This window comes from Nelumbo nucifera, chromosome 4 (genome assembly GCF_055504915.1).
Source record: "Nelumbo nucifera cultivar China Antique chromosome 4, China Antique-T2T, whole genome shotgun sequence".
NCBI lineage: Eukaryota > Viridiplantae > Streptophyta > Magnoliopsida > Proteales > Nelumbonaceae > Nelumbo > Nelumbo nucifera.
The window spans coordinates 35632326-35658773 of record NC_142652.1 but is presented as its reverse complement, the minus strand read 5'-3'; the positions used below and the strand labels follow the sequence as shown (position 1 = coordinate 35658773).

Here is a 26448-nt window from a genome sequence, read left to right as displayed (position 1 = left end):
CTCACTATTTTTTATGAAAAACCCCTTTTATTTGTATAAAATTACAATTTTTAATATTTTTATAAATAAAAAATTAAATATAAAATTATATATATATATATTGATAAAATGATCTGATCCATTCAACCCAGTAACTGAAGGACAAAACGGTTCGACTTCCATGCAATTGGAGCACTCAAATCCAAAATATGTGGCAGATTGAATTGAACCTGTAATGGATTCATGTTGGGCTGTATCGGGTTGGACGAACATCCGATCCATTCGCAGCCCAATATGTATGAACAGTGTTGAGTATAAAGGGAAAAAGCCTTCCCGTGTAGCATAATAAAAGTACACCGGCTATGTCCTTCGGTCCGTGTACATATGATACTAAAACAAGTTAACCTTCATCCAGCACACTGTTGAGTAAGAATTTTTTTTTTTTTTTTGAAAATTCAAATGAGCTGAATGCAAATTCTGAACTGTTTTTGTTTCAAATTTCAGTTTTTTATTTGTTTGCAGTGTAATAAAATCTAAAGAAAAGTAAAATTCAGAACAAAGTAAATAAGAATTTTTTTTTTGAAAATACAAATGAATTGAATGCAAATTCTGATTTGTTTTTGTTTCAAATTTCAGTTTTTTATTTGTTTGCAGTGTAATAAAATCTATAGAAAAGTACGGAAACATCCGATGCAGAATTCTGAATTCCAGCCCCCCCTACTATTAGCCCTTTCTCCCCTATAAACCACATCCATCAATTTATGGTCAGGATGCATTTCCCTTATACTATGGGGCAATAAAATTCTGATCTGAGCTGATTAGTCATTCTCCCTAAAATCTAATCAGAACAAAGTAAATAAGATTTTTTTTTTTTGAAAACTCAAATGAGTTGAATGCAAATTCTAATTTGTTTTTGTTTCAAATTTCAGTTTTGATTTATTTGCAGTGTGATAAAATCTAATGAAAAGCAAAATCCAGAACAAAAGTGGATCAGAATTTACATTTTTCTGATTTGCACTCTCATGTATTTGATTAGTTTTACTAGTGCAAATAAAATTGCACTAGAAGTAAATGGAACCTGGAGAGAATCCGAAAAATTGGACCAGGTTTAAAAGAGATTTCATGTTTGTTGTGATTAATTAGGAACCGGTTGGAACTAATGTATGGGTTGAGGCCTTGGCCAGCAGCCCAGCCTCATTATATCATGACCTAACTATGGTTTTAAAAAATGACTCAAAAATGGAATCGTTCTGGTCATTAATTTTTTAGTTAACGGTTCGATTGTTCAGTTCAAACGAATAATTCATTCTGACAACAAAAATTAAAAAATAAAAAATGGTCAAAACCGTTAAACGGATTAATGAGTCGATAATTCAATCACCCAGATCAACGGATCATTGACTAATTCAATGATTTTTGGTCAAGGGTCGAATTTGGAATAAAATGAAACTGATTGCTTGAACGGTTCTCAGACCGAATGATCTGACCGTCCAGGTGAACCGCAATTCAAAAACCATGAATCTAACAAAACCTGGAACATTAGGATATATAGCAACAGATTGAAAATTGAAACCTCCTATATAGGATCCATCAAATGACATGCCCCCTCCCTAGCTTCGAATAATTTACAGGCGACAACTGACAAGGTACGGGCGTGGCCAGTTTATGGGTTGGGTAGGAAAGGCCCATGCATGAGAATTTCATGTTAGGCTCAACTTGATTGCAGTGCAGTGCAAATTTTATTTGCACTAGTGTAAATGTATAAGTTTTACCGAAAAAAAGTGTAAATGTATAGGAGTATAAATAAGTTGGGTGTAAATTTTTGTATGTTTTTTTATTTAAATTTGATTGTCTTATTTGATTATGAGATGTGAAAAAGATTAAGACAATTTTAACCTTGTTTGGAACTGATGCCGTTTTTTTTCGAAAAACATCACCTCATAATCTGTTTTCTGAACAAACGTTCACTGCCTGGTTGTGTTTAAAAAAAAAAAATTATGACTATGCCTGCATTAGAAATCGGAGAAACAGCACCAATTCCAAACATTACCTTTGTCCATACTTTATAACAATGCAGCACTATTTTCTCAGAAAATAGCACCGGAGAAACAGCACCAATTCCAAACATTACCTTTGTCCATACTTTATATGTTTGGAGAAGGAAGCTAGATAATGCAATTTTTCACTTTATATGAGATTTGAAGTAGGTGGGTTGGGGTGTAAATATTTGTATTTGAAAAAAAAATACAAATACAGTACAAATACATACAATATAATATAAAATGCAAGGTTTTACACTATGTTTTTGTATTTTTACTCCTTTCAAATTGAGTATGGAACAAACTTTGCAGTGCAAATGAATATAAATATAATAAAAGGTATAAATTTTGTATTAGATAAAGGTGCAAATCATGACCACAAACAAAGTAATGCAAAATTGGACCGAATGCAAAATAATTATCTAATTCAGATTTGCATTGCAAACCTACAGAACCTTAATAAACAACTCAGAAAATCAGAAACAATGTTAAATGTAGAGGGGCTTTCCATTAAAAAGAAGTAAATATCCTAATAGGTTAATTAACCCAATTCTTATAATCAAAGCATCGAAATTTTGGAGGTCTTACTTCCGGTTGCTATTTGCGACATAAGTTTCCTTTCATATGCTCGTGCTTATGTCCCCATGGAGTGAAGTCCTTGAATCTGTCCATTTCATCTTCATCATTATAATCCTCGCAGCGTTTCACTTCTGCATCATTGTCATGCTTGTAGCTTTTCACTCCTTTTTGTCCAATTCCATTGATAAGTTCCAATCCAAGAAAACCAGTAGGCGTCTGTGAGTAGAATTGATCTTCATCCGTCTTGCCTCTTTCGAATAAATCAATATTTGGTGAAATTTTTTTTTTGCTTTCTCCATCTTTTCACTTTGATTAGAGAGGAGTATATTATGTGACATGGTTTTTAAAATCGGACTGGACCGGACAGTCGGATCAGCAAAACCAGAAACAGTCAGATGACTGGTTCCAGTTCTGTTTTTCTCAAAATCGAATTTTTCTCAAAAATCATTGATTTTGATTAGCAAATTGATGACTTGGACAGTTAAACGTTTAAACAGTTTTGACCATTTTTTTATTTTTTTTGTCAGAATGGACCAACCATTTGACCCGGGAACGGACCCCTGACAGGTTCATTGTCTGAATCGGTTTTAAAAACCTTATTATGTGGTGTTTAGATAACCTATTTATATCATAGTCCCTTTCCTTTTCCGATTACAAGTTTCTATTCTAATAGCTACCTGACTCTCAGAATCAGCTCACTATAGTTCTAATTTTTCTAAGGCTTTTTGAGTACTCATATCTTGTTAAGGATTTTTTTCTTTCCACTTGACAACTTAACTTCAATTCATTCAATCTTTCTCCGCGTCCCCCTCTCAGTGACTCAGTTCAGAGTTCTACTTTGTCATAACCTTCCTGGGGATTTATTTTACCCATTTATAAAAACAGAAATTGATGAGTGTCCATCGTCCAATACCCTGATTGTACATTTCTAATTCTACCCTTTCCTGATTTCATATTTCCAATATATTTTCAATTCTCTCTTCTTAAAATGCTGGTTTTATATTTCCAATTCTACCTCTTCTTTGATTTCATATTTCCAATCCTATCCCCTCTTAAAATGCCTGAATTATATATATTTATATAATATAAGATATAATATATCTATATCTTTACCATTTATAAAAATAAGGATGGTGACAATGTTCCATCAAAAGGCCTGATTTTTTACTTTCCATTTTTACCCTTTATTATGTTTTTTATTTTTCCAATTTTATTTAATTAACAATTAACACTTATTATTGGATAATCTCTATATCTCATCTCATTTATAAAAATGAGGATAGTGACAATGTTTTGTCGAAAAGCCTAATTTTCATTTTCCATTTTTACCCTTTATCATATTTTTTATTTTAAAGCTTGTTTTTCACTTTCCATTTTTACCCTTTGTTATGTTTTTTATTTTTCAATTTTATTTAATTAACAATTAACACTTGTAATTGGATAAAACAAATAAAATAACAATAAGACTATTGTGGAACCTATTCCTCGCCTTATCTTATCCCGAAGAACCTACTTAATTAATGAATCTCTTCATTGATTAGAGCCAACATGTGTCAAGTATTGGATGGTTTGCCCAAACCACGAATTTGAATTGAAGGGAAGAATAGATTTTTTTCAACCTCTCTTTTCATCAGGGAACAATCAGGTGATTAAATGAAGCTTTTTTTTTTGTTTTCTCCCTATTTTTTCAATTCTCTCTTAACGTAATAAGTTATATTGGATCAGGAAATGCTCTTAGGTTCATTATGCGTTTATTTGGAACCGTTGTTGTTGCTCCAGAAAATAGCTCCACATCAGCGCCATGTAGGAAAAACGGTGCTTCAGGAAACAACCATATGTTTGGAACCATTTTTCCATAGAAAATAGTGCTCCAAGCCACGCCTTGGAAATCGAGACGGCATGGCTTGGAGCAACGCCAAATTTGGCATTTCCTGGAGCTGCAGTTTGTTGCCAACAGAGCAATGATGTGGCAATGGATAATGGGTAAAAGTGCAGAAAATGTTTCCTAGAACATTGGTACCAAACAAAAAAAGTTGTTGTTGCTCCAGGAAACGTCCTACCTCTAGGAAATACTTTTAGGTTCATTATATTGATTTGTTTTAGGGTGTTTTTTTCTCGATGATCATCAGGCCAGTACAATAATTTAACATCCTACCAACGTAATACCGTAGGGATTTTGTACTTGATAGGGTTGTAGGGATTTGGAATGTGTTTTGTTGGCAAGAGATTTGGACTCTTTATAAAAATTGGACGGATGTTCAATTCAAATCCGAATATAAACAATACAAGATCAACCTATATCCAAACGCTAGTCATTAGATATGCAAATAACAACCCCACCATTGACGAGTAGAATGACATGAGACAAAAGACCAAATATTATTATTCACACATGAAGCAAAGAAATAAATTCCAAAACCCCAATTCTCTCCTTTAAACCCCTCTCTGTATAGTGTATATCTTATTCATTCGCCCTACTTCACAATAGCAAGGTGGAAATAGAAATAGTGTCTCTTTATCCTATGCACCTTTCTCCTCAAAATAAAGAAAGTAATATAAATTACAAAAAAAAGAAATACACAAAAGCATTTACAAAATGAGAATGTGAAATACACAAAAAGTTTACAAAAAAAATATAGAAAATCATAAAAATTTCTATACCATGTATATCTTATCTTATATACTATAAAATGAGAATTGCAATTGGTTTGGTCAAAACACCCTGATTTTACTTTTCAACTTTACCCTCAACTTTCTATTTTTTCCATTATATATATTGTCACTACAAAATAATTATGAAAAACATAAAATAAAGAAAACAATATAAATTACAAAAAACAAAGAAATACTTTGAAAATTTACAAAAAATGTAGAAAATCATAGAAACTTAAATATCATACTGAAAATGAGAATGGTGAAATTGGTTTGGTCAAAACACTCTAATTTTACTTTTCAACTTTACCCTCAACTTTCTATTTTTTCCATTATATATATGTTATTGCAAAATAATTATGAAAAACACATAAAAGCATAGTCAAATATCACCATCAATATCAAATACCCCGTGCACCGCATGGGCCATTCCACTAGTTTTAACAAAAAAAAAAAAAAAAACTCCCCTGCAATTGTTTTTAAAAGCCTATTTACTAGCTAGTTTACTAAAAAGTTCCTTAGGTCAAATTGAAGAGTAAAATATTTTTAGTTTATAAATTCATTAAATAGGGTGCAGTCTAAAAGGGCAAATTTGACATTTTGAATTACGTAAGAAGATCCCCCGACCAGTAGAGGGTAATTTTTAAGTGAACCTTACGCAATAAGGGAACAACAAAACACATTGATCAATTCATCCATGGTTATGAAAAAACCTAAGGTCAAACGGAGTTCTCTGCTTAGGCCCCGTTTGGTTCGCAAGAATAGGAGTCTGGAATCGGAATCGGAATCGGAATGGGCTGGTTGGGCAGAATTGGAATCCCATTCCCATTCCTGCTGGAATGGCATTCCCCCATTTGAGGGAATGACCATTCTCTGCCCCTCCCTTGGGAATGAAATCTCATTTCTACTTATTTTAATTCTCATTCCCATTCCTGTTTGAACCAAACAGATTATGGGAATGAACCATTCTGATTCCGATTTCAATGGATTTCAATTCTAATTCCAGATGCAAACCAAACGGACCCTTAATTTAATTTGTACCATCCTATGTAGGCTGTTAACAAGTAGCGGGCCAAGACAACTAGAATCGTAATCGATCGGATAGAAAATATTGAGGACCTAGAGAAAAACTGGACCTGATAGGGTCTGTAATTTTCAAACTCAGAACTGAATCGATTGGTTCTCTGGATAATCGGGTTTGATCCAATGGATCCAATTATAATAAATAAATAAATTTAATATAATAAATATTATATATATTATACATTATGTATATTATATAATTTATTTAATATATATATATATATATAATATAAATATAACTTGGATCGGATCTAAATCGGTTCAGGACTGGGTCGAACCGATTTCGAATTGATAATAATCAGACCCAGAATTGATCCATCGGTTCTAGTCCCTAGACCAAAACCGGCCCAATCAGTTCAGGCCCATCAGATCCGTTGGGTTGGACCCAATCCATTGGCAGCCCTATCCTATAAGCAAGTAAACAGGACAATTAATCTAAGGCTATGTTTGGCTATGTTTGATTTAAATGTTGTATTTGGTTGCAATGCAAATCTTGGCTGGGTGTAAAATATGTATTCGTTTCAGTTTTGTTTTCATTTGTTTGCAATTATAATTTGTATTTTCATATAATAAAAAATTTGTCCTTTTATCTATTTTGCACTAATTGGCCTTACAAATTTTGCATCCCAAAAATTTTACTATCTTATTCCCAGGTAACGTCTTTTTTCTTTCATTTAAAGCGAAGACAACTTCATTTTACTTCTCACAAACAAAAAAGACAAATCAAATGATTTACACCATCGAACTCAACCCTATTGGACTCCCATGATTTACACCAGTGAAAATGAAATTTATACAGTCAAATCAAATTATTTGTCTCATCTCCAACATTGAACAATCAATCTAAACATTGATCAGAACCATCCATTGAATCCCCCAAAACCTAACATTTGGTGGCATTTTAGCTGAGGGATTTAGTCCATGTCAGACTTATTTTGTAACATCCTCAACCGTTGGTTTGATATATCTTTCCTTATACAGGTTCTAATCCATCAAACATGAAGCATCACCCTTCCACAAAACTTTTATTGTGCTGCGGCCCATGATGTAGCCAAATTCAAGCATGATCCTTCCACAAATCAAACGCATCTATCTTTTACATCAAGCATGAAGAATTTTAGTGGAAAATTAATGTTAGGATTCATGTATTTTGGAGGTAAGATTAAAAATACAGGGCTTTGAACTCCTTTTGTATTAGAATTGTGTCTATTTGAGTTAATTCTTTTTGTATTTTGTTTTCTTTTAACCCCTTGAAGCATGTTGAGAAAAAAATATATTATACATTCTATCCAGAGTTAGAGGTGCTTTTGACACATGCACATGTTGAGCTGGTCGGGGCGTGGGTGTATACGTGCTTTAAAACCAGTTCTGTTTTGACTGTTTTCTTTTAAATTGGGTAAATTTTTTAAATTACCCTTTCGGTTTAATTAATTGATTAAGTATGCTTTACTGTTTCAGAAAATTGGTAGTGTAATTAAATATTGACGAAAGGGTTGAAATGCCAATCCATTAAATGTCATCTACCTTTCCTCGTATGTCGGCACCTCCTTCACGGATTTATCCGATTGCCGCCCAACCCACCCCCTCCTCTCTCTCTTACCCTCTTCTTTTTTTTGATCTATCGTCGCTCCCAGCAGTATGAGGAAGAACAGGGTTGAACCGTTCTTTTGTTACACGTGTACAGCTAGATTGGAAGGTTCTTGTGTAAGGTCGCAATAGAGGGGTTACGGAGTCTAGTAGACGGAGGCGACGAGGGGGCAAGGGCGATAAGGGAGGTAGAAGGAGCAGGTACATCCACCGGTCGTTGTAGAAGGAGCGGGAACTTCCTTGTCGAAACAGCTACTCAAGATGGTATCCTTACAGAGAATTCACTCACTCACTCTCTCTCTCTATGGGGAAAAAGCCACCCGTGCTATTAGCTGCCATAATGAGAGGTCGTAATCCAACCCAGACAAAGCCGCAGTTAACAGGGCCAACTCCGACCAACCCAGCATACAATGGCGATGGTAGGGGAGGAAAAACAGGGGAGGTGACTTGCAAGTTGAAGAAGAATATAATGAAGAGGAAAGAGAGAGAGAGATATAGACAAAGGGCGGTCCGGTGAGGAAGGTTCGATCCAAATTGCCGAGGGTATAGGCAGCAGCAATGATGACCACCATAGCCGCTGCCACCGCCATAACCATCACCACCACTGTGGAGTCCTTCACCCCCCACCATCGCTTCCTCTAGACTGCATTGAATATCCTTACAAAGAGTACACTTTTCTCTCTCTCTCTCTCGATTTGGGTCTTCGAGGACCAAAAGACCATTGCCTCTCTCAATAGGTAAAAGGGGAGGTTTGGTTGGTTTTGATGGATCTCTAGGTCATGGGATTCAGTGGGTTAAGTGAGGTACAAACTTACCATGGCAAGTCGGAACACAGGCCAATGAGATCACATCTGCTCATCACATCTGACGTCTCACACGCATATCCTACCATGCATTAATAACATCTCCCCAATGCATGATAGATGTACCTGTGAGGGGCCCATTTGTAAGGAGTAGATCCCGTCACCAGGTCAAATCCCATTTTAGACTACCGAACTTCGAAACTTTTGGGCTTTAAAAAAACTGTGGTTAATACAAGAAATATGACCTTTAGTTACGAACAAAACTGTGGTTAAAAGTTAAAAAAACCGTAGATATAAATATATAGCTATGGTTTAGCTATGGACAGAAAATCATAACCTATATTCGTGTGGCTATAGCCTATGACTACGGTTCAAATAATTCATGGCTATAACTTATCGCTTCAGTAGTTGTCTGTAGCTAAAAGATAGATGCACCATCATATTAGCCTTTAACCACTGACTGAACCGTAGCTAAAGGATACATATTGCTACAGTTTTTAAGTTGTCCGTAGCTATAAGCCCAGATCTATAACCACAGATTTTCATCTAACCGTAGCTAACTACCATTTATAGCCACAATTTGTTATATAACAGTAGCTAGTTGTACTAACATATAACCACGGTTTTTTGATAAACCATGGCTAAAAGATGTAATCTATAGCCATGGTTTTTGGAAAATCTGTAGCTAAATGTTTCAATCTATAGCCATGGTTTCTTGCAAAGCCATAATTAATTGTTTCAATCTATAACCATGGTTTCTTACACAATCATAGCTAATTATTTCAATTTATAACTATAATTGTGGCTATATTCTAATTAAAATAATAAAATAGCAACAATTGAGAATTCCACCTTAAAGCAATATATGTTTTATTCATACATCACATGAAAATTATATAATAATTTCTAGCAAATGATTATATTATTATGAAAAGAAATCATATGCCATGAATAATTTAAATACATCAATTGTTTGACATGTATTACAAATGTCAAATTTCTCTTACTACATATTAAGGTTTACATGACCTTAAAAAACAAAAATAAAAAGAGAAACTCTGAATGTAAAAAATTATCCATTGTCTTCAGCCACACATTAAGGGTTTCTCGTTACATGTTTAACCTACAAAGAAAAAACAACCAAAGTTAGAACAAGGGTTACTTAAAGATTAAGAGAAGATGAACCTCTTGAATCTAAGTTTAGCACAAACACATTAAAGGGAAAAAAGAAGATAAGAGAAAGAAAGAACTAGAGACTCTACGACCTTGGGAGGTGGCAATTATTCAACAAGATAATAAAAGGTAAAAACCATTCATAAAATTCTCAATCATTTATTTAAATAGTATGGCCACTCTTTCAGGTGAGACCCATGGTCCTAATCCTTTGAATATGTAATGCAAGAAAATGGACCGAACCCCTGATTCACACTTGAGTCCTATGGATCTCACAATTTTGACTCATAATGGATCTCTCACTTGAAATCTTGTAAAGTTGTGATCTAGAACACCGTTTTCCAAATTTTCTTCTCTAAGACAAACCATAAACTATAGCATTTTAAAAACAATAGTTATTATACCACATGTAGCTGAAAAATTATTATCCGTGAATATAAACATATTATTTTCTATGTAACATGCTTCATGGTGTTATAATAATCTCTTTAGCTATTACCACATAAGTACAAAGTTGTGGTTTTCTGATTCTATCTTTTCATCTAATTTGGCTCAATTAAGTACTTGAATTTATTCTTTTTCTTTTCCAATTTTGGTGGTTGTGGTTTTTTGGTTCTATTATGTTATATTCTACTCTGCATGTATTAAAGATTTGATGAAGATCCACCAAACCATCTACATTGAGGCTTCAATTAAATACATGGAGATTTTAAATCTAGGTCAAGATAGTATAGTTTTTCTAGGACTTTTCCAAACAATAAGATACTTTGTCCTTTTCTAGGCTCTATCATAATTTGCATTTGATTATGCATGCTTTCTTCATTCAGCTGCTACCAAATCCCGTTAAATATATAGTTTACATACATCTGAAATGTGATGAAAGCTATGCCATATTTCTATTAACTTTCTCATTATCTCACAAATGGATTGGGATTTTAAATCTAGTCCAAGATAGCAGGATTTGTCAATAAATATAATGTATAGGAAGCATTTGATCCTAGACCAGCACATTGATACCAAGAAACTTAAAGGGTCATGACCCAAATTTGGTCCTGGCTATCCAAGGTAATTGCTTAATATAGCTATTAAAAATTTTCAACAGAATTATTATACATTAGAAAAGAGAAAAAAAAATTAATTTTACAACTTCACCATAGATGCCATAAAAACCTTCAAAATACAGTATACTTGGAGCTAAAAGTACTTGTTATTCCCACTAAATAGGAGTACTAAAATGCAAATAGGTAAGGATGCCATTAATTTGGTTTTCTTAATTCTGAAGCCTCATGTGTATCTTTTCCTGTCATAAAACGAAAATATCTGTGTGTATACATATTGTGTTCAAATGCGAAGAAAAACCAAAACCCATGTCTCATATCAACTTGTTTCTTTCTTAGAATTTATATAACTTATGTAGTTGCAGCTTTATCTCATATTCAAGTTACTTTTTTGTGTGAAAACACTCAAAATTCCAAAGTTTATAATAAAGGAAGCAACCCTAGGTCCAAGAAAAGGAAAAACTCTGGAATTACATTTAGAAAAATTTTCTGCAACTACCGTTACAATAATAACGAGAATATTCGTCATCAATAATGGCTAAACCCAACAAGATGAGAAAAACAAAGGAAGATCAAGTAAGCATATTAAAGCGACACAATGGACAGTAATGACTCTTCTCCAGCCACCCAGTAATGCACCTTTCATGAAAAAGATGAGAACATGGCATCCTTTTTAGCAATGACCCCACTTCAAACTCATCCAAACAGATCCTGCATTCCTCGGTTGAATCACCCTCAACGTCAAATTTCACCGTCTCTAGTGCCTTAATTGATGCTTCTGAAGCTGGAACGAAGCCATAACCTCTTCCGTCATCCTCCTCAATTGATTCCCTTAAAGCTCTTTCAATGGCCGCCCTCTCATCGTACAAACACAAAAACAAAACTCCTATCCCCGCATACATCGACAGTTTGTTGCGCCTTGAATTCGAGTCCCAGCTAATAATCTTCTGTACAGAGGATAATATACAATGGCAAATCATCTCCTGCACAGAGGATAATGCATAAATTAAACGGCGACCATCTGATACGTCGTTCACATTGACGCGCACCTCTGACAGCAATTCAGAAAAGATTTCCTCCGACGTGTTTTCACAGAAGGTATCAGGGTCGTGAGAGAATGTTGCTTTGATGGCGGGGATCTGCTTTTGACAAACCAACTTTGTTTCACCGTTCACCAACCGAACCAAACATCGAATCTTGGAATCCACGAAAAACTTAGAATGGAGCTCCCGGAATGAGTCGGATGATCGGTCGTCTGTATTCTCCTGCCAGGATTTGAAAAGCACACAAAACTTTTGCAATCTGAAGGGAAACTCAGTCGTTCTTGGTGGCATCGGCATGGAAGCTCGCAGCAGCTAAGAAGAAGATAAAGAAAGAGAACTGCGATGTTGAAGAGCAAAGTAGTAAGTTCGGGTGTAGTAGTAGTCCGTGGTAGATTGAGTTCGGTTTGCACTTTTGCAGTGATTGAGTTTGCTTTATATGAATTCGCAGTGACCTATAGAAGAAATAATTAATGTCAGAATTGTTTCTGTTTCTAGTTATAGAAGGAACTTGCAAAATTCTACACTAAAATCTCCTTCCATTATTGTTCGAAAGCCAAAGGAAAGAAAAAACAAAGCTTTAATTGGAAAGGAGTTCTTCGTCTTTACGTCTTCCTTGTGAGTGAAGCAGATTTGTCTGACGGCCGGGGCAAATTCTGTTGGTTATTGGGATTTAGGAGTTGCGCTTTGTTTACAGAAAAAAGAAAAAATAGAATTGAATAGTTGAAGAAATCAGAATCGGACTATAACAGAATTCTTATATAGAAGGATATAGCGTTCCAGGTAATGTGGGAAAGCAAGTTTCCTGTTTTTTAATGAGTTCGTTTTGTTATTTTTACTAGCCCGTGCGATGTACAGGAAAATCTGAAATTAAATAATTTTATTTATTATTAATTAATATTAAATTAATAATCTAAATTTGTTGTTAATTAACTAAAAGTATTCAAAGTTATTGTTAATATCTAAAGTTTTAATAATTGTATTTATATTATTGTTAATTATCTGAACAAATAATTTTTAATAAATTTATTTTTATTAAAAGTTATAGTAATTTTAATAAATATTGTTAATTATTTAAAAATATTGTAATTAATAAATACATTATTTTCATAAATACTGTTAGTTAATTAAAATACTGTATTTATTGAGAATACTGTTAATTAATAAAATATTGTATTTATTAAAAATACTGTAATATTTAAAATAATGTTTATTATTATTATTAACCAATTAATACTGCTAATTATAAAAAATATTATTAATCAACAATACTGTTCAATAAATACTGTAATTATTGTATTACTGTATTTATTTAAAATACAATATTTCTGGAAATTATCATATTTTCAGAAATATATTGGTAATTTCTTGGCTAAAAATAATTTAAATGTAATTTTCTGGTAATTAAGTGTAATTTTATGCTGTTTATAGCTTAAATTATAATTACTGTTAATTACAGTTTAAAAATAACTTAATTACAGCTTAAAAATAAATACTGTGAATCATATTACAGTTAATTAATTATTGTTAATTTTCCAGTAATTGCTATCTTAAATTATAATTACTGATAATTACAATTTAAAAATAATTTAGTTGCATTTTAAAAATAATTATTGTTAATTGCTGTTAATCAATACAGTTAGTTAATTAAAATACTGTATTTATTGAGAAAATTGTTAATTAATAAAATACTGTATTTATTAAAAATACTGCAATATTTAAAATACTGTTTATTATTATTATTATTATGTTAATTAATTAATACTATTAATTATTAAAAATACTGTAATTATGAAAAATACTCTTAATTAATAATACTGTTTTTCAATATATACTGTAATTATTATATTACCGTATTTATTTAAAATACATTAATTTCTGGAAATTATCATATTTTCGTAAATGTATTGGTAATTTCTTGTTTAAAACTAATTAAATGTAATTACAGTTTAAAAATATTGGTAATCTCTTGTTTATAATTACTGTTAATTACAGTTTAAAAATAATTTAATTACAGCTTAAAATAAATACTATGATTTATATTATTGTTAATTAATACTATCTTAAATTATAATTACTGCTAATTACCATTTAAAAATAATTTAGTTACATTTTAAAAATAATTTCTGTTAATTAATACCATTTTTAATAAGTATTGTTAATTATTTAAAAATATTGTAATTAATTAATACATTATTTTTCATAAATACTATTAGCTAATTGAAATATTGTATTTATTGAGAATACTATAATATTTAAAATACTATTTATCATCATCATCATCATCATCATCATCATCATTACTACTACTACTATGTAATCCGTGTATTACACGGATTTCTTTATCCATATAATACATGGATTGCTTTACCCGTGTATTTTACGGATATTTGAACCTGCACCGTTATCTGAACAATATTTTTGAAAAAGGGTGGGAGACAACCCAATTAGATCGTCTTCTTCACCCGCACGCTAAAACGGGTCCTATAATGACCCACTTCTATTTTTTACCATTTTTTTTCTGGATTTTTGACAATAGGAAATGATTGAACCGACTTGAATGAAGTGTTTCTTGGTGGAAAGAGTGCCTGAAATGGAGAAGAGTTAACGAAATTGTAGTTGAAAATTCAAAGAAGAAAAACGAAAAACAAAGAAAAACCAACCTAAAATGGAAAACGGTGCATTTCAGACAAGGTTCAAAGTATCGAAAAGGCAATTTTAAGATACGTATCGGGATACGCCTTGGATATGCATGTGTATCAGAGAAAAACTATAATACGCATATATACGCTTGGAAACACTATAAGTACTTTAGTAAATCATAAAAATACATCAACAACACTAAATATAAGACCTCAATGAGGTGTATATACATTAAATCAATATATTTTAATGGTTTTATGAAGAATATATTATAGCTAATTATAATTTCACTAAAAATCCTATGCTTAACTATAATTTATAAATTACAATTCTTAAGTTTTAATGTTTTATGGGATGAGAAAAACCCAACTCTCCTATCCAACCATAAAACATGAATTGGCACAACTTCTATGTGAAAATATAATTAATAATTATTTATTGTTTAAATAATTATTATTTATTATTCATTTCCAAAAATTATAAAATAAATAAAATTATATAATATATTCAAAAAATAGTTATTAAAGAAAAATTTTCAATTGTGGATATGATAGATCATCCATAGAACTATAATATATTCAATCATTGTAATCAAATGATAAAATATAATTAATTATTATTTTTAATTCTAAAAAGTAAAACATAATTATTAAAGAAGAAATTTCAATTAGTCTATGGATATGATAGATCATCCATATAATTATAATATATTCAATTGTTATGATGAAATGATAAAATATAATTAATTATTAATTATTTTTTAATTCTAAAAATATAATATATATATATATATACATATACATTAAAGAAGAAATTTCAATTGCTCTATGAATATGATAGATAAATCCATAGATCTAATACATATTTAGTCTTTATAGGCAAAGAAAAAACTTACAATTTCAAATTTTTTGTTAATTTATATTTTTCCCAAATATCTTCATGAAATTTCCATAAATCTGTTGATAGCACAAAAAAATGTGATTTTGAAAGTAAGAAATGTAGATCAACATAAATTTAAACAATCAAGAAAAAGGAAATCACAAGATATTATAAAAGATTGAAAAAAATTTACGGAGAATTACAAATACACATGATGCAGAATTCTAAATTCCAGCCCCCCTACTACTAGCCCTCTCCCCCCCTATAACCACATCCTACCCGTGAATTTGGTATCAATTCATGCTCAGGATGTACTTTGGGGATATAAAATTCTGATCTAGGCTGATTGGTCATTCTCCCAAAAATTTACCTATTTTTGTCATATTTTTTCAAAATTTGAAAATTCTTTTAAAAAAATAATGATTCGCACTTGTTTCTTACAAAATTTTGTAAATCTAACACTTTAGGAATGAAGTTTGGAGCTTTAGAGTTATTTGGGGGTGAAAGAAGGCTTATTTCGGGGGAAAGAAGCTTGCTTTTCCCCCTTTAATTTTATTTTAGTTTTTGGCCATATCTTTTTTGTCGATACATTACTGATACGCCCCGATACACCTTCGATACGTAGGGGTGATCATTTCAGCCTGGCCTGGCCCGACTTAGAAATTCTGGGCTTGGGCATGGGGTTTTGTGTTCAAGCCCGAGCCCACATCAGGCCCGCACATTTTAGGCCTAGGCTTGGGCTTAATACTTCAAGCCTGGCCCGACCTGCATATACTTAAACTTGCACATTTTGTGTATAATGTATACATATGTATACATGTTATTTTACATTATATTATATATTATATATATAAGTATTATAACATGACATGTATAATTTATATTATATGTAATATTTTATATTACATAATGTATAAAATAAGTTTATATGCATGTTATGTCATTTAATTTATAGATATATAATGTTTTACATATGAGTGACATTGGCCCAGAATCAGGCCCGGCTTGACCCGGGCCCGTATAGACCTAGGCTAGGACTTATGATTCAGGCCCGGAACCCTAGATTGGGCCGGTCCCGGGCCTAAGCTATAGCCCTTATCATAAGTGCAAAGCCTGGCCCAGCCCATGATCACCCCTATTGATATGCCCCCGATACGCATGAAAAAAGACGAAACGTCCGATTTCCATGCGTATCCTGCATCAATTTTTAAAAGATACGATACAATACGCCCCATATCAGATGTATTGTATCGAAATTTTAAACCTTGATTTCAGAAGAAAAACGGAAAAAAAAGAAAAATGAAACTTATCTCTCCAACTTACTGTAAGAAAAAAAAATACTAACTTGAAACTTATCTCCAAAGTTCTCACTACCATCAATAAACCTCTCCAAAACTTTATTTCCAACATACTGAGACCATCTTTAGAAGTTGGAAACACATTCGAAATAGGATTTATCTCCAACGTTCTCACAGGGTTTAATTTCTGTGAACACAATACAGAACAAAGGATTTAATAAAAAAAATAGGATTTAACCCAGAAAAAATAGAAAACATAATTTAAAAACATACCTGATATGTGTTCATTGAAGAATGATAAAAAACTGGAGGATGTGGCTTTGTTTTCTGTGTTCACCGGTCTTAGATTTTTAATGTCTGAAGTGGCTTTGTAACTTTGAGTGTGAGAACTTTTTTAGAATGAAGACAGAGAGGCATTCAGAGTATCCATTGAAATAAAAGCTTGTGGTGGGAGATGCATTGTAATCCCAAACGCCTCCTGCAAAACATCTCACTACAAACTCATTGGTTTAAATGATATTATGTGGATTAAAAAAAAAGAAAAATTCAAAATTCTGATAAATTAGGGAAGGGGTGGGAGAGAAAGGAAATATATTTAGGTTGTGTCTGGTTGCAGTGCAATCTTATTTGCGCTAGTATAAATGTATGGGAGTGCAAATGAAAAGAATGCAGATTTTGGTTTAATTTTATTATAGGTTTTTACTTTATTCTCTTTCATGTCTTATTTTACTTCATTTATAATGCAACCAAACAAAGGTAAAATGTGAAACAAAAAATAAATCAGAATTTACACCTAAATCATTTCCACTACCATAGTTTTGCACCAGTGCAAATTTATTTGCATCAATATTTGTCCTGGTAACATCCTTTTTTTTTAATTATTTATTTTTTCTTTTTAACTTTCTTTCCTATTCGTTCTTCCCTTTACCTGATTTGTGATTTCTTTCTCAGTCACCCTAGTTCACCGATCGGATGTTTGAAGGAGGAAAGAATGGTAAGTCCAAAAGCTTGCTCAGTTTCAGAAAAATAAAATGATTAAAATAATTAATTTTCCTTTTGAATGAGTTCTCAAGTGATTCTTCTTTTAGCAAATCCCAGTGGATGGCTTAGAGCATTAAGACTGTTTCCTAGTCAAAGAGGTGAGAGGAAGCCTACTCCCTACCTCGAGGTCCTCAAGGTCCTCAGACCTGTTGCACGTCTCATTGGTACCTGGTAAGGGGTAGGGCAAATCCAGGCCCAATTGTATGATCTGGACCTTGAGCGGAACAGACCCAGTCAATCCAGGGTTAGGGCCTGAGCTATATCCTACCATAATGGGCCAATCCAGGCCCAATTCATGCTCATGTTATCACTTTTATCTTTCATTTGGATTTTTAAATGTCCAACTTAGAGATAGAATAGAATGAAATCAATTCCCAAAAGAATTTCAATTGAGAGGAGAAAATTCTTTTGCCCAAGGTAATAATTTTTTTGGGTTAATTATTCTTAGCTATATATGGGTAAATTACTCATACATCCCCATGGGTTTTTGGTCATAGCACTCCTTTGTTTTACCCAATAATTCATACCCCTTTTGACTAAGAAACTACAGGGGATTTTTTATTAATGGAAGAGATAGGATAAATACAATAGTAGCAAAATGCCGTTAACAATAAACACTAACCATGCCTCTAAAATATGTATTTTGAAATTGATAAAAGTACCAATATTTACAAACATTACATATAATTTTACCATCTCAATTATTATATTTTATCTTTCCTAAACTTGTTTTTCAGCTTTCAATGCTCACCTTAATATTATGGCAGGGCAGTTATGCAGTTTAAAGAAATACATGTAAGGGTGTTTTGGTCCATGCCGATAGAAGGGTTAAAAAGTGAAGGGCAAATATCTTAAAGTAATCGACTTATTTTATCCCTGCCGTTAGCGTCCGTTAACAAAAGGTTGAAAAAAACTATTTTACCCTTCATTTTTCTTTAAATTTTCAAAATTATGCCATCTGAATGTTAGAGCTGTCTTGTGCTCCCTTGCCACTTTCTTATTAATTTCATCTTCAAAAAAGACAAGATTACAGCCTTACAGGGGCCGGATAAGCAACAGAAACTCCACTACTTTAATAAACTAGTCATTACTCAGAGATAATTTGGGATGGAAGAAATAAAGCTGCCTTTGAATATGCACCTTCAATTCAGAACGAAATTTTACAACATATAGCAGACCATGGATTTCCAGAAGACATTATAGCTGATCATCAAAAGACAATGTCTTACATCTGTTTCTCAGTATGATTTCTGTTTATATGTTGATGGGTACTATGACTCAGTCACACAGTAGACTGCTAAAGGTTATGTGTTATTGACTAATAATAGCAAAGTTATTGCAGCTCAAGGAAAATTATGCAATTCCTGTTCCCCAGTTCAGATGCTAAATGGAGGGCAGTGCACCATGGCCTAGAAAAAGCTCGAAGACCACAGAGACATGGGAGCAAAACTGTGGAACTTCAGGCTCTCCATACCATGGTTAGTGGTAGTGGACCCACATTTCTGGTTCCCATGGCCATAGAGACAGGTACAACTTGTAATGTTCTAGTGAACCACAGTGTCTGCTTCTTCTCTTTGAAGGGAGAGAGATCCAGAGGGTAAGTCTGAGGCCTGAGGGGGAGAGGAAACTTGGAAGTATTAGTTAGGGAATTTCAGAACTGGTTAAATCAAGCTACTCCTGTTTGGGCCTAGAGTTCTCAATCTGTATTACCAGTTCTTTGGGCCAGGCCCAGATATGGGTTAAAAGGTCCATAACCCGTGGCCCATTAGTCCGTGATTCAGAGAGACTCGGGGTTTGTCAACGTTACATTTCCCGTGTTATTTTATCCAGACTATAAAAGCTTTTTCTCTTGAGACTTGTGAGTAGTGGTTAGGTTGCCTTCTTTCATCAGAGTCCATTTATATTCCATCGTCCCGAGAATCAGCCCACTGCTCTCCCTTTCTCCAATTCTGTAATTTGCATTACCTCTTTCTCAGTTTCTCCCAGTCTCGCTGTGTTTCTGGAGGGGGAAACCTAGCTGCATCCGTGTCTGTACAGCAAAATGGGTTCAGAAGGATCGAGGGTTGTAGGTGAATTTAGAACCCAGATTTTTTTCTTCTTCTCTATAAAATATTTGTGTTCTTTCTATTATGTCTTTTTTGTATTTGGTTCTGTGCTTTTGTTATGGTTTGTTTTAGTTTACAGTGGCTTCAATGAAATTTTGTATTATTCTTTGGTACTGATGCTTTTTCTAGATGTTTATGCCTTTACGCGTCCTTCCTGCCGGTTTTGCTTTTAGGGTCTTCGAAATTTGAGATCTTCGATTTGGATGGCATTTTGTCTGCTTAAGATTCCTTTCCATTCTCAATTAGATGCATTTCATTTGGAACTGATTAGCTAATTATTGAAGGTATTGGAATATCCTTATTCGTTAATGTACTTTGGGTAATCATCTATCGGCAATTTGTGAAGTTGGAGTCCAAGGGTCGGGGGTGCTCACTCAGCTTCATGTCTGAGGAGTAACTACTTTTTCTGTCGACAAGTTTAATTTTGATAACTTGATGTAGAAATCGAGTATTTTGAAGTTCATCGTAGTGTACTGTGTCATGGTTGCCATTTCCCTTGTCAGAATGCACTGTTAATACCTCAATCTTCTGTATTTATGCAATGATGTTTGGAATACCCTAAAATTGAAAAGTTCAGGATAAATGCTGGTCAAATATCTTAAGAAAGCTACGAGTGGATGAAAACAAAATGAGTTGATGCATTGAAGAGAGTTCCAGGACTCATAATCTGACAAAGGATGAATGTTTAGTAAAAGAAGATGGAAGTAGGGCTTGTATGACCAACTCAAAAAGGTTAGGATAAAGCTAATGGGGTTGAATGTTATGACTGAACATGCATATGTGATCTTGGTCCTAACTTTTTTTACTGTATGATATCAATAAATGGCCCTATCATATACTTAGTGATTCTGCATTCCATTGTAACATGGTGATCCCTTTCTCCTCTTTTTTCTATTAGTAGTATAAGTGGTTTTTCTGCCATAATCAATCTAGCGATTTAGCCATCTTATGATGCACAATAGTTTTTGGTATGATAATAGAAAATGATAACATTTAGGAATAATGTTTTATTGAAAAATATGATATCCCAAGGATTTGATCAACTACTTACAATCACAGTGAAACTGGAGGCTTTGAGATTTAAGATGGTGTACATTCTCTAAAAAGTTTTTTTTTTTACCAATTTCTCTAAAAGTTCTTTCTTGATATTTGCTATTTAAAAAGTTCTTTTTGTCTGGGATGGAACATTCATCTTCCCAGAGTTGAATCATATAACAACCTTGGCTGGCTGCTGGTTTCCCTCTTCTATGAAGGACTCCATTTTTTCTGGTAAATGACAAAAGAGATTGTGTAATATAAATGAGAGTGAGAGGCCCTCAAACTGTATAAAAGGTGTGAAATAGTATCCCTAAAAGGTATGACTATATATAATAATCCTTTACATTTCCAATTAAAAAATGATGAACATCCACTCATTCCTGAATCTATCAGCTTGAAGACTAGAGAAGTTCTCCAATGCCCAGGCTCATCTCATGAGTGTCCAATGTTCCCAATAATAGTCACATGAGTAGCTTCTTTGGCATGAAAAAGTCTGCTGTTCCTCTCCTTCTATAAAACCCAGCAGATGGCAAAAGGTGTGGAGTTTCAGAGAACCCTCCCCTTAGATGAGAAACCATGGATTCTTCATCCTCTAACAGACTCCCTTTTCTCCTCTATATCCAGCATTTTTCTCATTTGTTATAGCTAATTTTTACTGCCTCAACTGTTAAGTGGTGGGCTTGGTGGCAGAGTGTCAGCAACATTTTGGATTGAAATAATGTACAATACAATATTGATCAGGTCTCTGATATGTTTTCAAATTCCCAGAGGAGTTTCTAAGATCTTCATGCATTTTATTGTAGATTAGCTTCCAATTATGTTTGTATTTCTCATAACCTGTAGTCATACCTTAGATAAGTTCTCAATTATGATTGGATTTCAAACAGATCTGCACATACAAATTATATCCATATAAAATACAATACTTCAAATTTCTCAGATTGCAAACCACCTGCAATCTGCCACTATTTATTTGATAAGCAACAATAAAATGACTTTATTAATGAGAAAACTTTGCTATTCAAGAGGTGATAGCAGGGTATAATTTTCTGTATGTTAAATCACTCCATCTCCGTCTTAAACAATATTCAACAGAATGAAAGATCTGGGCAACTCCTGAGTTTGTTGTGATCTCACTTCATATAATTGAGAAAAAGTTACACAGGAAACTTTCATATCTATTCATCTCATTTTAAATTTCTTTGATATGATAATATCCATTTGCATAATACTCAACCAGCTGAAGACTTTATCAAAAGAGAGGGCAACTTGAGACGTATCCCTTTCACTATTAATATTTGACATTAGATAGGCTGTAATTACATTTATTAGCATTATCAATAAAACAAATAAGAACTACAACATTGAATCTAAAAGTCTTTCTTGAGTATCCATTCTCAATTTCTTCATGAACATCTTGTGTCTGGTCCAGATTAGAATTATAAAATTGATCTATTAATATCCTTCAATGGGTTAGTGTGTGAACTCCTAACATGTTTATTTATTTATTATTGATTGGCAGTTCCCAGAAACTTTAGATTGTTGGAAGAGCTTGAGAGAGGAGAAAAGGGAATTGGAGATGGAACTGTAAGCTATGGAATGGATGATGCTGATGATGTGTATATGCGTTCTTGGACTGGGACCATAATTGGTCCTCCCAATGTATGTCTTATTTCACTCATTGCAGAATGATTGTTTGTAGATCAAGGCGTGGTATATATTTTTCTTGAATTTGCATTATCAATTGACTCACTTAAAAATTATGATACTTATCTCTCATTGGAAAAATATATGTATAGTGACCTTTACCTTTGGATGTGTCCCTTGTGCACCATCTGCACTGAACTATCCAAAATTTAGCACTGGATTGGTCAAGGATGGTCTAATTAATTATAGAAAGGGTTAGGTTGGTGCCTTGGTGAACAAAAAAGTCTATTGTGTCCATTTTCATAATATTCATTTAGAATCTCAAATTTTCACTTCTCTTTACAATACTCTCCATACAGAAGAATTTATGTCCTATTTATTTCCTGCTGCTTGGCAGACTGTTCATGAGGGGCGCATTTACCAGTTGAAACTGTTCTGTGACAAAGATTACCCAGATAACCCACCAACAGTGAGGTTTCAAACACGGATAAACATGACATGTGTGAACCAGGAGACTGGAATGGTTGGTATCAGAAGCACACACATCTTTATTATACATGGTTTCTATTATGAGCTTATGTATCACGAACATTCCAGGTTGAACCTAGCCAATTCCCGATGCTGGCTAATTGGCAGAGGGAGTACACAATGGAAGACATATTGACCCAATTGAAGAAAGAAATGATGTCTCCTCAGAATAGAAAGTTAGCCCAGCCTCCAGAAGGTGAGTACATCTTCGTTGATTTTTAAGTGGGCCAAGTGGAAAAACTTTGGTTCTCCTGTCCTTGAAGTCTTAAACAAGCAGAATCTTCACTGTGAATCTATCCACCACTTGTTACTGTTAAATAGATGGGCCACCCCAAGGGTGAAATTGTTGTACTCACACCCGAAATGGGTGATGAGTAAGATGATTGAAACAATTTTAGGTCTCGTTTGTTTACCAGTAAATAAATAAGAGGGGGAAAATTGGTCAATGGGTCTCTCTTTCGCATTGACCAATTTTATAGTGTTCTTTTTGCATTAAGTACTAGGCTCTATGGTAAAGAGAGCTTCATTTACCCGAATAAAATTTACTCATCTCTTATGTGGGTAAATAATTTTTCCACATGGGGGAAAAGTTTATAAAATATGATGGAAATTTACCCTTTTTAACATTAGCTTTTTATGAGTAAGAATGGCATTATATTATTTGAGAATCAAAAGAACATGGGTAAGTGAACTTACCCTTGTCCGGAAAACATTTACCTGGGTAAGTGAGAAATTTGTAAATGAACGGGCACTAATTAGCAATGTTGGCAAACTTGTCTAGACTGGACAGTTGGACTACCAAATCATGAATTGAGAGTTGAAATGGCTTTTTTTTTCCAGTTCTTGGAAATGTTGACTTGTAATCTTACTCCAAAACATGTATTGTAACTTCAAATATTTATTGTTTTATGCTTATTTGTATGTAAAATAGCATCAAATGATAATCTGTGATCATTTTCTAATTTTTCTATTTTCACATTTTTATTATAAAAATTATGGTCTACCCCACCTCACAAATTCCTATTTAACCTTTTTATTTTATTTTTCAAAACCCCCACCTATATCACCCACCTATCCCCTTGAATTTGTGTCAGATTCCTGATTCCTCCACCTGTCACAAATTTGGGAGGTGGGGGAATCAATAATTTGCCCTTTTAATTCAAGCAAGTGGAATGGTCCATTGCTTATTAGTGCAGACCTTGGGTTGTATTTCATCTACTTAATGGTAACAGACTAATAACATTAATTAAAGATGTAATTGCAAGTATCTTTTTAATGCCAGACCTTGCGTTTTAGGCCAAAGATGTTACAATTTTTATATATATTTTTTTTATTTTGTACAAGTAATGGAGGTTTTCGTGTAAAATATATTTTGGTAAATTGGGATAAGGAATTGCCATTATTGGGATGTACTTGCAGGAAACGAAGAGCAAAGGGTGGATCAAAAGGGGATAGTGCTGAAGTGTTGTATTCTCTAAATGTAGTATGACTAAATAGACTAGTGTATATAAATATATCTCCATGTAGATGGACTTGACATAGGCCTATTTTCTTCAATTTGTATGCTCAAGGAAATTAATGGTCCAAGCAATTCAGAACCCGTAGTACTAGTGTTCTTCTATTTTTATTTTTCTTTCTTTTTTTCTCTTTCTAGTTTCAAGTTTCAACAAATATACATGTAATGTAGAACTTTCGGTGTTCTATCATAATTCCACTACACCGTGGTCTAATAATGCATTGTTTTGGAGGTGTGCAAGAGTTTGATTCTGATTCAGAACCAGATATGGCTTTCTTACTGAAGGAATTTAGTTTGTTTTCCAACTTTTTCTAGCATCTAGTGAGAATGTAAAAGCCTCTGATTCTTTTGGGGGAGCAACTTTGCAAATTTGCTCCTAAGGCTCTATTTGGAAGGAGTTCAAATACAAATATGTAGAGTGCAAAACCTTATATTTTGTATTATTTTGTTATATAGATTTGTATTTGTACATATTTGTATTATTTTGTTGTATAGAGTGCAAAACCTTAAGTTTGGAAGGAGTACAAATGCAAATATGTACAATACAAATACATACAAAATAACATGAAGGGATTTTTAGACTGCCTTTGTCCTTTTTGGTCCCCTCTCCCCTTGGGCTTTATAAAACCGAATTTTGATGGCAGTAATGTAAGGAATCCAGGGCCCTCTAAGATTAAAGGAGTTTTCAGTAATGAGGAAGGGATTGTTATTGTTTTATCCTTTGGTCCTATTGGAGAAGGTGACTGTTTTAGGGTTGACATCCTTGCAGCGCTTGAAGGAATTCGAAGAATAAAGGAATTAAATATCAGTTGTTTGATCCTGGAAGGTGATTCAAAGGTGGTGGTTGATTGGTTGAAGACAGAGTACAATGGTTTGTGGAACTTTAACAATGAAGAAGAACAGTTCTTATGGCTGGGTAGGGAAATTGAGATTCAATAAAACAGGGTAAAGAGGAGTGCCAACTCATTTGTGGATGGGTTGGCTAAGCAAGGAATAAATAGGGAGTCTGTATTTTGGCCTAGTTTTTAATCTTTTTTCTTTGCACTCCTTTTGTTTTCTGTTTCTGGGGAGCTAAGATATTTTTTCTCCCCTCTTGTATCCATATTCCCTATTTTCTTTTAATTTAATGAATTTGATGTTATTGGTAAAAAAAGGGATTTTTAGACTGCATTCCACCTCAGAATTCTGATTTGAATTGCAGACCTACAACGATTCAAATTTATAAACACCACCTATAACACCCATACCTACTCGTGAATTGGCATCAATTCCGAGCTGGCACTTACCCCCAACTGTACGATGAAGCTAGGATTTTTGGGGTGGACAGAACTGTAAAAACCCCTAATATAAAATACAAGGTTTTGCACTCTACATATTTGTATTTGTACTCCTAAACTGAGCCGGAGTACAGATGCAAATATGTAGAGTGCAAAACCTTGTATTTTGTATGTATTTGCAGTGTACATATTTGTATTTGTATTCTTACCAAACTAAGCCTAATGCTCAGTTTGGAATGAGTACAAATACAAATACGTAGAGTACAAAACCTTGTATTTTGTATCCATTTGCATTATATATATTTGTATTTGTACTCTCTCCAAACTGAGAATAATATAACATACAAGATTTTACACTTGCATATTTGTATTTGTACTAATAAGGCTCTGAAAAGAGTACAAATGCAAATACCTATTTTACAAATACATACAAAATAATACAGAATACAAGCTTTTGTACTCTAGATATTTGTATTCCTTCCA

At 33.2% G+C, this 26448-nt stretch overlaps 1 protein-coding gene across 2 annotated transcripts; it reads left to right on the top strand.

The window, feature by feature from the left end:
• Positions 1 to 19716: 19716 nt before the first annotated feature.
• On the top strand, positions 19717 to 25733 carry LOC104607397 (ubiquitin-conjugating enzyme E2 variant 1A-like). 2 transcript variants are annotated; one of them, XM_010273038.3, is made up of 5 exons: positions 19717 to 19923; positions 22520 to 22659; positions 23042 to 23167; positions 23242 to 23368; positions 24592 to 24928. In XM_010273038.3, exons 1-5 carry the CDS (start codon positions 19896 to 19898, stop codon positions 24648 to 24650), a joined length of 480 nt encoding a protein of 159 aa, XP_010271340.1. In that variant the 5' UTR covers positions 19717 to 19895; the 3' UTR covers positions 24651 to 24928. The 2 variants fall into 2 exon arrangements, with proteins under 2 accessions (XP_010271340.1, XP_010271339.1); XM_010273037.3 differs by lacking the exon at positions 24592 to 24928 and adding an exon at positions 25458 to 25733 and having other exon boundaries at positions 19756 to 19923.
• Positions 25734 to 26448: the final 715 nt, after the last annotated feature.

What these genes read in the sequence shown, in the direction of transcription:
- LOC104607397 (XM_010273037.3), top strand. Translation starts at nt 19,896, where the DNA reads ATGGGTTCAGAAGGATCGAGGGTTGTAG. An exon ending in AGAAGGATCGAGGGTTGTAG is followed by an intron (nt 19,924 to 22,519) that starts GTGAATTTAGAA and finishes ATTGATTGGCAG; the next exon opens with TTCCCAGAAACTTTAGATTG. An exon ending in CCATAATTGGTCCTCCCAAT is followed by an intron (nt 22,660 to 23,041) that starts GTATGTCTTATT and finishes GCTGCTTGGCAG; the next exon opens with ACTGTTCATGAGGGGCGCAT.